The 16,741-nt window shown below is 46.0% G+C and overlaps 1 protein-coding gene across 1 annotated transcript in view; it reads left to right on the forward strand.

Annotated features, from left to right (window-relative positions):
• The window catches only part of TSPAN14 (tetraspanin 14), a 77,479-nt gene that overhangs the window by 44,303 nt on the left and 16,435 nt on the right, over positions 1-16,741 (forward strand). Inside the window, exon 4 of the mRNA XM_069753122.1 lies at positions 12,027-12,173. Coding sequence (XP_069609223.1) covers positions 12,027-12,173 — 147 coding nt within the window. The remainder of the gene's footprint in view (positions 1-12,026; positions 12,174-16,741) is intronic.

Below are 16,741 nucleotides of genomic sequence, written 5' to 3' on the forward strand. Positions count from 1 at the left end.
GGTTGAAAGCGAAGCTTTCAAAGCCCTTATGGCCTACGCAATACCACGCTATGACCTACCCAGTCGGCACTTCTTTGCAAGACAAGCCATCTCAGCCCTCCACCAGCATGTCAAAGACCGCATTGTCCATGCACTCAGGCAATCGGTCAGTAGAAAGGTGCACCTCACAACAGATGTATAGACCAGTAGGCATGGCCAGGGACGTTACATATCCATCACGGCACACTGGGCTAATGTGGTGGATGCAGGGTCCACAGGGGACAGCCATAGTGGGACAGTTCTGCCTAGCCCACGGTCTAGGAAACAGTTGGCTGTAGGCATTCGCCACCCCTCCTCCTCCTCCTCCTCCACCTCCAGAAGCGAAAGCTCGTCCACAGAGCGCATTCGCACGACCACTCCATCTGCAGCTGCCAGTGTTGCACACAAGGTGTCCCATTATCGAACAGCTAGTGGTAAGCGTCAGCAGGCTGTGTTCCAAATGAAGTGTTTGGGCGACAACAGACACACCGCGTAAGTACTGGCCGAGTACTTGCAGCAACAAAGTCATGGCTGGGCGGTGTACATCTTGAGGCAGGCAAGCTAGTCAGTGATAACGGAAGGAATTTTATGGCTGCCATAGCCATTTCAGAACTGAAACACATACCTTGCCTGGCTCACACCTTGAACCTGGTGGTGCAGTGCTTCCTCAAAAATTATCCGGAGTTACCAGCCTTGCTCCTGAAGGTGCGAAGACTTTGCTCGCACATCCGCCGGTCGCCCGTACACTCCAGCCGTATGCTGAACCTTCAGCGATCGCTGAATCTTTCCCAGCACCACCTAATAATCGACGTTGCAACAAGGTGGAACTCCACACTGCACATTTTTCAGAGGCTTTGCGAACAGAGGCGTGCTGTAATTAATTTGTGGGAGGATACACATACACGGGCAGGCATTTGGATGGCAGACATGGAGTTGTCTGGTGTGCAGTGGTCGAAGCTCCAAGACCTCTGTCAAGTCCTTCAGTGTTTTGAGGAATGCACACGGCTGGTAAGTGCAGACGACGCCATCATAAGCATGAGCATCCCACTAATGCGTCTGCTGATGCAAAGTTTGCCGCACATTAAGGAGCTGGTGTCTGCAGTCGAGGAGGAGGGAAGCCTTGATAAGTCAGCCATTGTCTGCTCAGGGAACTGTCCTGGACGAGGTGGCCAACGAAGAGGAGGAGGATGATGGGGATGAATATTTATGGGAGGAGGATGCTTGTCAGGGGGCAATAGAAACTGGTGGCGTTGCAAGGTCAGGTACAGGGTTTTTGCGGGACACAAGTGATGTTGATTTGCAAGAAAGTGCTCCTCAACCCAGCACGAGCAGTGAATTGACACCTGGAACATTGGCCCACATGGCTGAGTATGCCTTGCGTATCCCAAAAAGGGACCCCCGCATTATCAAAATGATGACCGATGACGATTACTGGTTGGCCTGCCTCCCTGGATCCACGATATAAAGGAAAATTACAAAATATCATGCCACATGAGAACCTTGAGCAAATATTGGCTACTAAACAAGCAACTCTTGTAGACCGTTTGGTTCAGGCATTCCCAGCACACAGCGGCGGTGATGGTTCTCACACGAGCTGTAGGGGGCAACATGGCAGAGGTGTTAGAGGTGCACAATTCCGAAGTGGCGTTGGACAGAGGGGTTTTATGACCAGGTTGTGGAGTGATTTTGCACTGACTGCTGACACGACAGGTACTGCTGCATCGATTCAAAGTTACAGGAGACAACATTTGTCTAGTATGGTTACGAACTACTTTTCCTCCCTTATGGATCTTCTCCCTCACAGGTCATTCCCCTTTGATTACTGGGCGTGTAAAATAGACACCTGGCCTGAATTGGCAGAATATGCATTACAGGAGCTTGCTTGCCCTGCTTCTAGTGTGCTATCAGAAAGAGTCTTCAGTGCTGCTGGTTAAATAATGACCGAAAAAAGGACACGTCTGGCTACCCAGAATGTTGATGATCTAACCTTCATTAAAATGAACCAATCATGGATTTCAAATTATTTTGCCCCACCTTCTCCTGCTGACACGTAGCTTGCCTGAAAAATGTCTTGCTTTTGGCCTTGTCTTACTGACTTCTCCAATTCCTCCATTTGCAGCTGCTGAATGTCCACCGTAGGCCATTTTTATACCTCCCTAAATGGGCTGATCCCCCCACAGGGCCGTGGTCACCGCCTGGCGCAAGCACCCGTGCGAGTGCAGTTTGCCTGGACAGGTGGGTGCACCCACTCTTGGGCGACGGCACTGGCACAGGGTCCCTCATAGTACAATGAAGCGTCTCTGACGGTGGTGGTGCACAACCAACGTCAGACACACCGTCGTAATATGAGGGGCCCTGTGCCAGTACCGCTGCCCACGAGAGAGTGTTCCCCCCCCCCCCCCAGCTCGAACAGTGCTCTACCACTTGCGATACTTACCTCTCCCTGCTCCACCACTGTGTAGTCTGTGCTGTTAAATCCTTCAGTGGCACTGCCAATACAAATTTGTTGAAATGATAGAGGATAGTTAAAATATATAGGGGCCCTGGCCTCCATTTAGACCAGTTAATACTTTGCGCCAACTACCACTGTCTGCTACTCGGCAGAGGAGCCCACCCCAGTACCTAGCTATGCCACCTGTTTATTTATGAACCATTTTTTGGCAGACATTTAGCCCACTTTATTATTTGGGCCTACAAACTGTGTCTGCCACTCATTACAGTTGTCCTCCACTGAACAAAGCAATGCCGCCTGGTTAGTCCTGTTACCAATTTTGAACTGCATTTAGCCTACTTTATTATTTGGGCCTATATCTGTGTTTCCTCCTCATCCTGCCCATTGCCCAGCCACTGCTAGATAAGTCTGCTGGTACATTGACCCATACCACTACATTCCCCTTGCAATCTACACAGCCTGATTCTGACCCTGCTGAAAGTCAGGTTCCCCTTCCCGCATACTATGCCATCTTACCCGGGGACAAAGAGGAAGGTGCAGATGAAAGTGCAGGTTCCTTCATCAGGTGGGGGGCATACTCGTTGGCACTGGCACAGGGCCCCTCATAGTACGCAAAAGTGTCTCTGGCAGTGGGAGGCGCCACCTGCCGTCAAACACACCGCTGTACTATGAAAGGCCCTGTGCCAGAGCCAAGTGCCAACGAGTGGGCCCCTCTGCTTGCTCCGGATCATAGCACTTGCAAAGTTGAAATACCTCTCCCTGCTCCACCGCCGTGACGTAATCTGCGTTTCCTGGGCCCACGAAAATCTTGAGCCAGCCCTACCCTCACATAACTTTAGCCAAATGACCCCCAGTTTTCAATGCCTAACTATTATTATAAAGTACATTAAGATTGACAAGCTTAAGAAATAAGAATTGATGTTTTTGGCATTAAAATGGGCACTGTAGGTGTTTTCCTGTCCTCCACTCACTGCCAACTTTGATTCCCCATTGACTTGCATTGGGTTTCGTGTTTCGGTTGGCCCCCGACTTTTCGAAATAATCGGCCGATTTCACCTGACCCGACTTTTCACAAAGTCTGGTTTTGCAAAACCCTACTCATTCCGAAAAAAGTAAAAGTGGCTCAACTCTAATCCTGTCCACTGCTTTTAATTCTTTTTGATGGAATAAAGATTATTTGGGGAATTTTATCAGAAGCTGGAACTTTTTCTAACCTTTTCTACATCACTATGTGAAGCGCTGTGGAATTAATAGTGCTGTATAAGTGAGTAAAATAAATAAACTGGCTAACAAATTCCACATTAAAATGTAGTATCACCTCCTGATGTGCAAGTGAGTGACACTAACCTTTGTACCCTTGTATGCTGAAATCACCACTCAAAAAAGCTTGAGTGGTGCATTTAATGTATGGTCCCTGGCCTCGCTCGTATATTCACCCTCCAGCATCTTCACTTTTCTTTTGCACCACTTTGTTCCCACGTTGCCATCTTGTGACTGCAACTTCTGATTGATTGGCCGGAAGTCAGAAGTTATGTCACAAGCTTGCAATGCAAGTCTATGAGAACCAGAAGGTGACGCTCATAGACTTGCATTTAAGAGTGACCTCCGGCTCGTTCCATGAAACACTGGAGCAATTCGGCAGGTCACAAACTGCCGGAGATTGTCGGAAGTGGCGGTGATAGAAGTGGAAGACAACAGGTGGGTATGAGACTTAAGTGCATCACACAAGCGGTAAAAAAAAAAAGTCCTTCCTGTGGTGAGGACATGCTCCTACTCATAGAAGTAAGTTCTTTTGTTCTTGGTCACTGGAGGAAGTGGTTCATTGTTGTGCTGAATTTGTAAAACTGTTATTGTGATGTAAAAAAAAAAAGTGCTACCTTGTAGCCAAAAAGTCTGTGTAAATGCTCTTATACCCAGAAAGACAAAAGTATTTCAGGAGTGATACCTGTACTGGCTAACAAGAAAAAATATAGTTGTACGCTTTCAGAGATGATTCTACATGGACTAATTTCACACCTCCAACAGACTGACACAGTGTGGACACTCTTCACTCCTCCTCCAAGGCTATGTCCAGATATATACTAGTTGATTCAGTGCACACAGGCGGCCATAGTTCTCGGCAGTGGGAACCCTGTGCACACAGGACAGGGCATCACCGAGAACAATTATTATTTTTTTTTTATGCTACATAAAAAATTATTTCACCCTATGAACGAGTGTTTTGCTCGTAATTGTGCACTTTGTTTCACCCACACAGTGAAGTAGAGTACAATATTTTGTTCAGTCTGTATCCTCTCGCAACTGTATGGCTGGACCATATACTGCATCTTGACAATCAGGTAGTGGTCCTATAGCCTGGTCATTCCCACATGTAGTTGAAGACTAAGCATGAGAAGAGGTCCTATCCCTGTTGTGATCCTGCTATTCTTGCTTCCCTTGATCGTTTTTTTTCTTCTTTCTCTTAGTGGGTGTTTGTTCCCACCCCCCCATTCACCTCCCTCCTCCACCTCCCTCCTCCACCTCCTTCCTCCTTTGTAGCCTTGGAAGGGTTAAGGTACCGTCACATTAAGCGACGCTGCAGCGATATAGACAACGATGTTGATCGCTGCAGCGTTGCTGGAGAGCTGTCACACAGACAGCTCTCCAGCGACCAACGATGCCGAAGTCCCCGGGTAACCAGGGTAAACATCGGGTTACTAAGCGCAGGGCCACGCTTAGTAACCCGATGTTTACCCTGGTTACCATTGTAAAAGTAAAAAAAAAAACACTACATACTTACACTCCTGTCGCATCCCCCAGCGTCAGCTTCCCTGCACTGTGTAAGCGCCGGCCGGAAAGCAGAGCGGTGACGTCACTGCTGTGCTCTGCTTTACAGCCGGCCGGCGCTGACGCTGGGGGACGTGAAAGGAATGTAAGTATGTAGTGTTTTTTTTTTTTACTTTTACAATGGTAACCAGGGTAAACGTCGGGTTACTAAGCGCAGCCCTGCGCTTAGTAACCCGATGTTTACCCTGGTTACCAGTGAAGACATCGCTGGATCGGCGTCACACACGCCGATTCAGCGATGTCAGCAGGTGATCCAGCGACTAAATAAAGTTCTGGACTTTCAGCAACGACCAGCGATGTCACAGCAGGATTCTAATCGCTGCTGCGTGTCAAACACAACGATATCGCTATCCAGGACGCTGCAACGTCACGGATCGCTATCGTTATCGTTCAAAAGTTGCTGAGTGTGACGGTACCTTTTAGACTGGGATAAGCATAGTTATCTTTTTTTGTGTGTTTTCCTGCTGTGGGTAGCATTTAGGATGGTGAACATTTGGTTGTCTTATATGCACAGTGTTTGAGGGCCTAATGCTGGTGTTTTCTAGTTAAGAGTGAATATTGCCTAACATAGCAATACATGGAGCCGCACGCTCCGCTCTGGAGTGTCGGTGCCAGAGCTTGGTTTAAAGGGAACCTGTCACCCCGTTTTTTCAGATTGAGCTATAAATACTGTTAAATAGGGCCTGCGCTGTGCGTTACTATAGTGTATGTAGTGTACCCTGATTCCCCACCTATGCTGAGAAATACATTACCAAAGTCGCCGTTTTCGCCTGTCAATCAGGCTGGTCAGGTCAGGTGGGCGTGGTGACATCGCTCTTTTCTTCCCCAGCTTTCCGTTGGTGGCGTAGTGGTGTGCGCATGTCGCAGTGACGAATCCACTGCGCGCACGTGAAGAAGCAGCGCGCGAGCTGCGCTATTACCCTCTGTCATCGGTGGGGGCGGCCATCTTCCTGGGGCCGCGCGTGCGCAGAAGAGATCGCGGCGGCCATTTTCCCAAAGCCGAGTTTGCATCTCGGCTTCAGGAAAATGGCCGCCGTGATCTCTTCTGCGCACGCGCGGCATCCCGCGGCCATTTTCCTGAAGCCCCGTGCAGCAGAGCACTCCATCTGCGCACGCGCGGCCCCTGGAAGATGGCCGCCCCCACCGATGACAGGGGGTAATAGCGCAGATCGCGCGCTGCTTCTTCACGTGCGCGCAGTGGATTCGTCACTGCGACATGCGCAAACCACTACGCCACCAACGGAAAGCTGGGGAAGAAAAGAGCGATGTCACCACGCCCACCTGACCTGACCAGCCTGATTGACAGGCGAAAACGGCGACTTTGGTAATGTATTTCTCAGCATAGGTGGGGAATCAGGGTACACTACATACACTATAGTAACGCACAGCGCAGGCCCTATTTAACAGTATTTATATCTCAATCTGAAAAAACGGGGTGACAGGTTCCCTTTAAGATTACCCCTTAGCCTTCGTTTATCCAAACTAAATAGCCCCATGTGTAATAATCTATCTTGGTATTCAGACCCCCCCCAGAGTTTTAGAATTAAGCACATAGTTATTCATCTTATTACTTCTACCCAAGTGCATGACCTTACATTTTTCAGCCCAAGCTTCTAGTTTACATAAATCCTCCTATAATATAAAATTGTCCTCCTCTGTATTGATTACCCTGCAGAGTTTAGTGTCATCTGCAAATATTGAAATTCTACTCTGTATGCCCCCTACAAGGTCATTAATAAATATTAAAAAGAAGAGGGCCCAAAACTGACCCCTGTGGTACCCCACTGCTAACCGCGACCCAGTCCGAGTGTGCTCCATTAATAACCACCCTCTTTCCTATCCCTGAGCCAGCTCTTACCCCACTTACACATATTTTCCCCTATCCCCATTATTCTCATTTTATGTATCAACCTTTTGTGTGGCACCGTATCAAAAGCTTTTGAAAAGTCCATATACACTACGTCCACTGGGTTCCCTTGGTCCAGTCCGGAACTTACCTGTTCATAGAAATTGATCAGATTAGTCTGACATGAACAGTCCCTAGTAAACCCATGTTGATATTGGGTCATGAGGTTATTCCTCTTCAGATACTCCAGTATAGCGTCCCTTAGAATGCCCTCCAGGATTTTACCCACAGGAGAGGTTAAGCTTACTGGCCTATAATTACCGAGTTCAGTTTTTGCCCCCTTTTTGAATATTGGCACCACATTTGCTATACGCCAGTCCTGTGGTACAGACCCTGTTATTATGGAGTCTTTAAAGATTAAAAATAATGGTCTATCAATGACTCTACTTAATTCCTGCAGTACTCGAGGGTGTATCCCATCCGGGCCCGGAGATTTGTCAATTTTAGTGATTTTTAGACGCCGCCGCACTTCCTGCTGGGTTAAGCAGGTGACATTTAATGGGGAATTTTTGTTATCACTGCTCATATTGTCTGCCATGGGATTTTCTCGTGTAAATACTGATGAAAAAAAATATTTAGAATTGAGAGTCCTCAGTGGTTGATACCTTTTAAAGGAAAAAAAGTCGCTGTTCATTTGTGCACGTTTCTTCAGAAGTGGTTTTAGTTCCATAAATAAATAAACCACTGAGGACTCTCAATTCTAAATATTTTTCTATCCACTGGCTAACACGGTACCAAGATATATTTCTTTCCTGTATCATGATGAAAAAAAGTCATTTACTACATTGACTTTTTCCTCATCCTCTTCCACCATTTCACCCAGACTATTTTTAAGGGGGCCAACACTATCATTTTTTAGTTTCTTACTATTTACGTAGTTAAAGAATATTTTTGGATTCTTTTTACTCTCTCTGGCAATGAGTCTCTCTGTCTCAGTCTTAGCTGCCTTGATTTGCTTTTTACAGAATTTATTTAATTTTCTGTATTTTATTTAATGCCTCATCATTACCTACTTCCTTTAATTCTCATAGTATGGATTAGAATGGCCATTATTAACGTTTATAAGGCATGGGCCTGCGCTCCTCCCCCCTTTCAGATAACGGTGCACAGTGTGCTAGCAGGCAAAGTATGTTGCGTTGGAGTAAAGACAATTTTTTTCATTTAGGATGAAATGGTGGCAGTAGACTAACACATGTTGTATGTGCCCCTCGCCCATCCCCCCCCCAATGAAGACTATGAGGGAGAGCTTTTTCAGTGAGTGCCAAAAATCAGTATTGTTCTGGTTAGCCAATAAAGGTATCATTTTTAGAATACTTCCGTCTTTTTTTTACGTTTAAAAGTATTTGCATAAAGCTGTTTTTGACATAATTTACATTTTTTCTGTTTCATACCTTTAAAAAGGATACTTTGTAGTAAAACACTATCACAATTCTTCCAGTTTTCAAGCAAAATATTTTTTAACACTAACTATTCTTCCATCTATATACACGGTGTTCCAAATTATTATGCAAATGATATTTTTCTCGGATTTTCCTAAATGGTCGGTGCAAATGAGTCTAATAAATCATCACCCGTTAGATTATACATCGAATTTTATTGAAGAAACCTCCCAATGATAACAGTATACTCTCCAAAAAAAATAAAAACTCAAGATGCACTGTTCCAAATTATTAGGCATAGTAGAATTTCTAAACATTTGATATGTTTTAAAGAACTGAAAATGCTCATTTGCGAAATTTGCAGCATTAGGAGGTCACATTCACTGAACAAAAAAGCTATTTAACTCTAAAACCTCCTAACAGGCCAAGTTACGTGTTACCTTCTTTGATATCACCTTCACAATTCTTGCATCCATCGAACTTGTAAGTTTTTGGAGAGTTTCTGCTTGTATTTCTTTGCATGAAGTCAGAATAGCTTCCCAGAGCTGCAGTTTTGATGTGAACTGCCTCCCACCTTCATAGATCTTTTGCTTGATGATACTCCAAAGGTTCTCTGTATGGTTGAGGTCAGGGAAAGATGGTGGCCACACCATGAGTTTATCTCCTTTTATGCCCATAGCAGCCAATGACTCAGAGGTATTCTTTGCAGCATGAGATGGGTCATTGTCATGCATGAAGATGCTTTTGCTCCTGAAGGCACGTTTCTACTTTTTAGACCATGGAAGAAAGTTGTCAGTCAGAAACTCTAAATACTTTGCAGAGGTCATTTTCACACCTTCAGGAACCTTAAAGTGTCCTACCAGCTGTTTCCCCGTGATTCTGGCCCAAAATGTGACTCCTCCACCTCCTTGCTGACGTCGCAGCCTTGTTGGGACATGGTAGCAATCCACCAACCATACACTACTCCATCCATCTAGACCATCCAGGGTTGCTTGACACTCATCAGTAAACAAGACTATTTGGAAATTAGTGTTCATGTATGTCTGGGCCCACTTTAACCATTTCTGCTTGTGAACACTGTTAAAGGGTGGCTGAATATTAGGTTTATGCACCACAGCAAGCCTTTGAAGGATCCTACACCTTGAGGTTCGAGGGACTCCAGAGGCACCAGCAGCTTCAAATAATTGTTTGCTGCTTTGTAATTGTATTTTGGCAGCTGCTCTCTTAATCCCATAAATTTATCTGGCAGAAACCTTCCTCATTATGCCTTTATCAGCACGAACACGTCTGTGCTTAGATTCAGCCACAAATCTCTTAACAGTACAATGATGACGCTTAAGTTTTAGGGAAATATCTAATGTTTTCATCCCTTGACCAAGGCATTGCACTATTTGATGCTTTTAGGGAGCAGAGATCCTTTTTCTTTCCCATGTTACTTGAAAACTGTGGCCTGCTTAATAATGTGGAACATCATTTTTAAGTAGTTTTCCTTTAATTTGAATCACCAGGAAAACTAATTATCACAAGTGTTTTTAACCCCTTACCGGCATCGGACGTACTATACCGTCCGATGCCGGCTCCCCTGCTTTGATGCAGGGCTCCGCGGTGAGCCCGCACCAAAGCCGGGACATGTCAGCTGTTTTGAACAGCTGACATGTGCCCGTAATAGGCGCGGGCAGAATCGCGATCTGCCCGCACCTATTAACTAGTTAAATGCCGCTGTCAAACGCAGACAGCGGCATTTAACTACCGCTTCCGGCCGGGCGGCCGGAAATGACGTCATCGCCGACCCCCGTCACATGTCCGGGGGTCGTCGATGCGTCTCCATTGTAGCCATAGAGGTCCTTGAGACCTCTATGGTTACTGATTGCCCGTCGCTGTGAGCGCCACCCTGTGGTCGGCGCTCACAGCACACGTGCAATTCTGCTACATAGCAGCGATCAGCAGATCGCTGCTATGTAGCAGAGCCGATCGTGCTGTGCCTGCTTCTAGCCTCCCATGGAGGCTATTGAAGCATGGCAAAAGTTAAAAAAAAAAAGTTTAAAAAAATGTGAAAAAAATAAAAAAAACATAAAAGTTTAAATCACCCCCCTTTCGCCCCAATCAAAATAAATCAATAAAAAAAATATCAAATCTACGCATATTTGGTATCGCCGCGCTCAGAATTGCCCGATCTATCAATTAACCTGATCGCTAAACAGCGTAGTTGGAAAAAAACTCGAAACGCCAGAATTACGTTTTTTTGGTCGCCGCGACATTGCATTAAAATGCAATAACGGGCGATCAAAAGAACGTATCTGCACCGAAATGCTATCATTAAAAACGTCATCTCGGCACGCAAAAAATAAGCCCTCAACCGACCCCAGATCACGAAAAATGGAGACGCTACGAGTATCGGAAAATGGCGCAATTTTTTTTTTTTTTTTTTAGCAAAGTTTGGAATTTTTTTTCACCACTTAGATAAAAAATAACCTAGTCATGTTAGATGTCTATGAACTCGTACTGACCTGGAGAATCATAATGGCAGGTCAGTTTTAGCATTTAGTGAACCTAGCAAAAAAGCCAAACAAAAAACCAATGTGGGATTGCACTTTTTTTGCAATTTCACCGCACTTGGAATTTTTTTCCTGTTTTCTAGTACACGACATGCTAAAACCAATGATGTCGTTCAAAAGTACAACTCGTCCCGCAAAAAATAAGCCCTCACATGGCCAAATTGACGGAAAAATAAAAAAGTTATGGCTCTGGGAAGGAGGGGAGCGAAAAACGAACACGGAAAAACGAAAAATCCCTCGGTCATGAAGGGGTTAAGATTGAATTCAGTGATCCATTGAGCCCCGTGACACAATACCATCCATGAGTTTATTTGAAAAACAAAACAATTAAATCTTTGTGACACTTAAATCCAATTTGCATAATAATTTGGAACACAGTGTAGTATTGTTGTGTTTTTTTTTTTGTTTTTTTTAAATATTCATGTAAAGGGTTTATATAAACAGATATATAAAAATAGTGTTTGCGCTTGGTGGCAAGAGCTGGCCTAAGCCCAATTTCCGTTTTGGTGCCGGTTTTTCATGCAATCTTTTGCAGCCAAATTGAAAAATAAAAAAATGAGAAAAACTCTTTCACCTTTTGATTCCAAGTTGTCCTGCGTCCGAACTGGGAAGTGTGAAATGGGCCGTAAATGTCAGATGTCAGTTGCACATAGGCCCACGTTTATTACAAATTGTGCCTTTTGTACCAATGTAGGTGGAGAGAATAGTTGGCAAGAACTGTGGCCTATTTATTTTAAGGTGCAGGGTTCCTAATAAATGTGGCATGTAGAAATTGTCTTGTTGCAGCCGTATATTTGTGCAATTAATTTGCGCCTTTTAATCTTTTCTTTTTGATAAAAAGCGTCTAAAACTTCCTATAACGTGCTCATCTTTTTCATTTTTTTTTTCAGGGGATTTTGTCTGATATAACAAAAGTGACTCGGCTTCATGGTTTTGACCCTGTATGGTTGGTTCTGGTAGTAGGGGTCATTATGTTCACACTCGGCTTCGCTGGATGTGTTGGTGCTTTGAGAGAAAACATTTGCCTTTTGAAATTTGTAAGTAATTCAACAGGACTAAAGAATTGTATGGATTAGGGAATTTTTTTTATTTATTTTCTCTACAATTAATGTATTTTAGGCTAAAAACTTCTGCAGTTGAGTTTTATAACATTATTTTGTAGTTTGTCTTTATAGCCCCTCTTCTGTTGCGCTGTCTGTTGGCTGCAGAATGAGTGAACAGAAATCTGTCAGTCAGGCCACTATGACAGTGAGACGGAGAGTCTGTAACTTGTTTATCTGTTTCTTTCTGAGCTTATCTCAGCTGATTTATGAAAACGGACCAAATCAAAGTTGAACCTTCAGAAAAACAGAGGCTGTGCAGTCAAACAGTGCAAAATTTGTAATAATCGCTATTGCAAAAATTATTCTCCGTAACAATGGACAACTGCTTTAACCCCTTTCCAACATCGGCTGTGTATTTATGGCACAAGTTGAAGTAGACGTATGGAGCTTGTCTACCATATTCATGGCAGATAATGGCTATGGTACATAGCCAGGATCTGCCTGTAATAGCAAAAGGTGGCTCCACTCTCTTCTATTAACCACTTAAATGTCTGTGACAACTGTATTTTATGTGCTCTGTCATTACTGTAGCTGGGCTCCAAAGGAGACATATATAGCATCGGGATTGCTCGCTATTCCCGCCCCCTGCACAGAAGCTCTGCCCCCCAACACATCACCACACACAATCCCGCCCCCCACCCCATTACCACACACAATCCCACCCCATTACCACACACAATCCCGCCCCCCACCACATCACCACATATAATCCCGCCCCCTACCACATCACTACACACAATCCCGCCCCCCACCCCATTACCACACACAATCCCGCCCCCCACGTCACCTCACATAATCCCGCCCCCCACCACATCACCACACATAATCCCGCCCCATCACATCACCACACAATCCCGCCCCATCACATCACCACACAATCCCGCCCCCCCACCACATCACCACACACAATCCCGCCCCCCACCACATCACCACACACAATCCCGCCCCCCACCACATCACCACACACAATCCCGCCCCCCCACCACATCACCACACACAATCCCGCCCCCCCACCACATCACCACACACAATCCCGCCCCCCCACCACATCACCACACACAATCCCTCCCCCCCACCACATCATCACACACAATCCCGCCCCCCCACCACATCACCACACACAAACCCGCCCCCCACCCCATCACCACACACAATCCCGCCCCCCACCACATCACCACACACAATCCCGCCCCCCCACCACATCACCACACACAATCCCGCCCCCCCACCACATCACCACACATAATCCACCCCACCACGTCACCACACACAATCCCGCCCCCCACCCCATTACCACACATAATCCCGCACCCCACCATATCACCACACATAATCCCGCCCCCCAACACATCACCACACATAATCCCGTCCCCACCACATCACCACACACAATCCCGCCCCCCCACCACATCACCACACACAATCCTGCCCCCCCCACCACATCACCCCACACAATCCCGCCCCCCACCCCATCACCACACACAATCCCGCCCCCCACCCCATCACCACACACAATCCCGTCCCCACACATTAAATTGTACCTGGTAGAAGTCAAGGAAAGATCTTTGAAAATGACTATACATTTAATTGTGTTTACAGAGAAATTTTAACTTAATTTATGTTTCGTTATGAAATTTATTTAGATGACCCATAGAAGCGCATATTGCGTGAAACTGCCGTCGTCCTGCTTCATTTGCCTGCATAACCTGCACTTGTTTTACCCGTAATACCTTGTCCATAATCTTTATTATGCAATAAAGGACTAAGGTTGTTTTTTCACCAATAAGTGGAGTGTTGCTGCTTTTTTCTTGTTTTATTGCCTCCCTGAGAAACAGCTTGGCATCCCTTCAGAGTTAAGGAATCGCTTTCCCCTTGACAGACATGTTTCTTTATGGGAGATGCCTAAAGTAGATTTGCACGTGTCTAGGGTGACCAAAAAGACGGCTCTCCCTTTCGAGGATTCATCCCAGCTCAAAGATCCTATGGATAGTAAGCTCTTGATCTTCCTGAGAAAGTCCTGGGACACATCTACTAATCTATTCAAGATGAATGTGGCCTCGATGTGCGTTGCCAGATCTCTATTCCTTTGCCTGCGCACGTTGGAGGATCACGTTACACAGGGGACCTTCAGGGAGGAGATTCTGTCTCTCTCCCTCTCCTTCAGAAAGCCAGGAGATTCCTGGCTGATACATCTGCTGAGTCCGTCCGGGTAGCAGCAAGATCCTCAGTCCTCTCTAATTCAGCTAGGAGAGCTTTGTGGCTAAAATCATGGGGGGGCGACCTTACCTCTAAAACTTAACTTTGCACCATTTCCTTTCAGGGACACCATGTCTTTGTAGCTTTTTCTAGGATATCATCAAGGACTGGGGCAGATAAAAAGAAATCGCTTGCCAAACAAAAAAGTTCTAGGAAACGTTTTTTCATGCCCCCTGTGACCAGCTCTCCCAGAAGGATTTCAGGGGGAAAGACAGAACAGGGCGATGGAGTTATCCTAAAGGTGGGAAGGGCTAAAACATCCTTGTTTCCCACCACCAGCAAAACCCTGACAATGACTCAGAGGTCGACTCTCGCGTTTCTTCACTCGATGGCAAGCCAAACCATTGGGTTCTCTGTACCATACGGGAAGGTCTGAGATTGGAATTCGAGAGTCCTCCCCCGCAGCGGCTGTTAATTAACTTCCCTGCATTCTCCACATCTCCAAGAGTCCTTGCTATGAGACCAGCAAGATCTACTTCAAGCGAGAGTGATCTCTCGGGTGACACAGCAGGAGTTGGGAAGGGGACAGAATTATGGCGGAAGCAGTAATTTTACATCCGGCGCCAGGGAGTTTGCATAATGCCATATCTGGACGATTTTCTCCATCCCCCTCCATACATCACTCGCCTGAACCTAGATGTTTTAAGACCCTGGAGAACCTGGAATCCCTAGGCTGTATCCTGAATTTGGAGAAATCAGATCTTCATCCTTCTTCAAGGATGAATTTCCTGGGAGTTTTTTTTGGGATTCAGAGAAGAGAACATCCTTCTTACCCAGGGATCGTCAACTCTTCCTCGTTCAGAGGATCTCCAGGTTCAGAGACCAGAGGTCGCCAACCTTAAGGGAGTCCATGTCTGCTCTGGGATCTCTAACTTCATGCATCCAGGCAGTCTCCTGGGTGCAGAGCCATACACAAATTCTTCAGTCTCATGTGTGAGAAAACATCAAAACATACTGACCAGGAGAATTCCTCTTCCCGGTCATGTGAAATCGGCCCTCATGGTGGCTGGACTACCGAAATTTCCAGCGGGGGTCAGCTGGGATCGGCTTCCCCTGAAGGTACTCTGTTCAGACTCCAGTCGAAGAGGCTGGGGGGCTGTGGTTGAGGGATCCTACTTCAAAGGACTATGGCCCCAGACATCAGTTCCAGCTCCTCAAATCTGAGGGAACTGAAAGCAGTGGAAATAGCATTGAAAGCTTCATCAGCCATTATCCAAAATCATCACGTGCGTGTCTATTCAGACAACATGACCACAGTAGCCTACCTCTGGCATGGAGGCATGAAATACGACAGTTTGAAATTAAACACTGCAAGGGTTTTTTCCTGGGCAGAAAAACATCTGTTGTCCATCTCTGCAGTACATCTGAAAGGGTCACACAATATCCAGGCGGACTTCCTCAGCAGGAAGGTCATCCATCCAGGAGAGTGGTTCCTGGACCAAGCGGTCTTCTTGTCCCTAAATTCGATGTAGGGGAATCCCGATGTGGACCTGTTTGCCAATGGTCAGAATACAAAGGTGAGGACTTTCTTTTGCCTCAGTCCCGCGAATGGATCTCGGGATAGACTCCTTCTCCCATCCGTGGAAGTTCAACCTGGCATATGCCTTCCCACCAATCCCTATGCTCGCAAGGACACTGCAGAAAATTCGGTTGGACTGAGTCACCATGATTATAATAGCTCCTATGTGGTCAGGAAGAAGCTGGTACAGCGCTTTGATGGACATGGCTCAGGAAGGGCCCTCGCTTCTCCCTCAAAAGGTTGGCCTCCTTCATCAGGGTCCTCTACTATATCCAGATCTCCACAGATTGAACCTTGTAGCTTGGCTACTGAAGCCTAAATCTTAAAAGCCAAAGGGCTCTCGGATGAAGTAATTTAGACCCTTCAGAAGAGCAGAAAGCCAGTCACTAACATCACTAACACTATTTACAGCAAAGTTTGGAAAAAAATTTCATCCTGGTGTTTCCCAAATACTCCTGATCCCTGCCATTCCAACATCGCACAGATTCTAGACTTTCTTCAAAAGGGGTTGGATTGGGGGCTTACACCCAGTGCACTGAAGGTGCAGGTGTCCGCTCTTAGGCTACGTTCACATTTGCGTTGTGCGCCGCTGCGTCGGCGACGCAACGCACAACGCTAATAAAAACGCACCAAAACGCACACAAAAACGCTGCGTTTTGCGACGCATGCGTCGTTTTTTGCCTAAATTTCGACGCAAAAAAAATGCAACTTGTTGCGTTTTCTTTGC

This window comes from Ranitomeya imitator, chromosome 2, assembly GCF_032444005.1.
Source record: "Ranitomeya imitator isolate aRanImi1 chromosome 2, aRanImi1.pri, whole genome shotgun sequence".
Classification (NCBI taxonomy): Eukaryota; Metazoa; Chordata; class Amphibia; order Anura; family Dendrobatidae; genus Ranitomeya; species Ranitomeya imitator.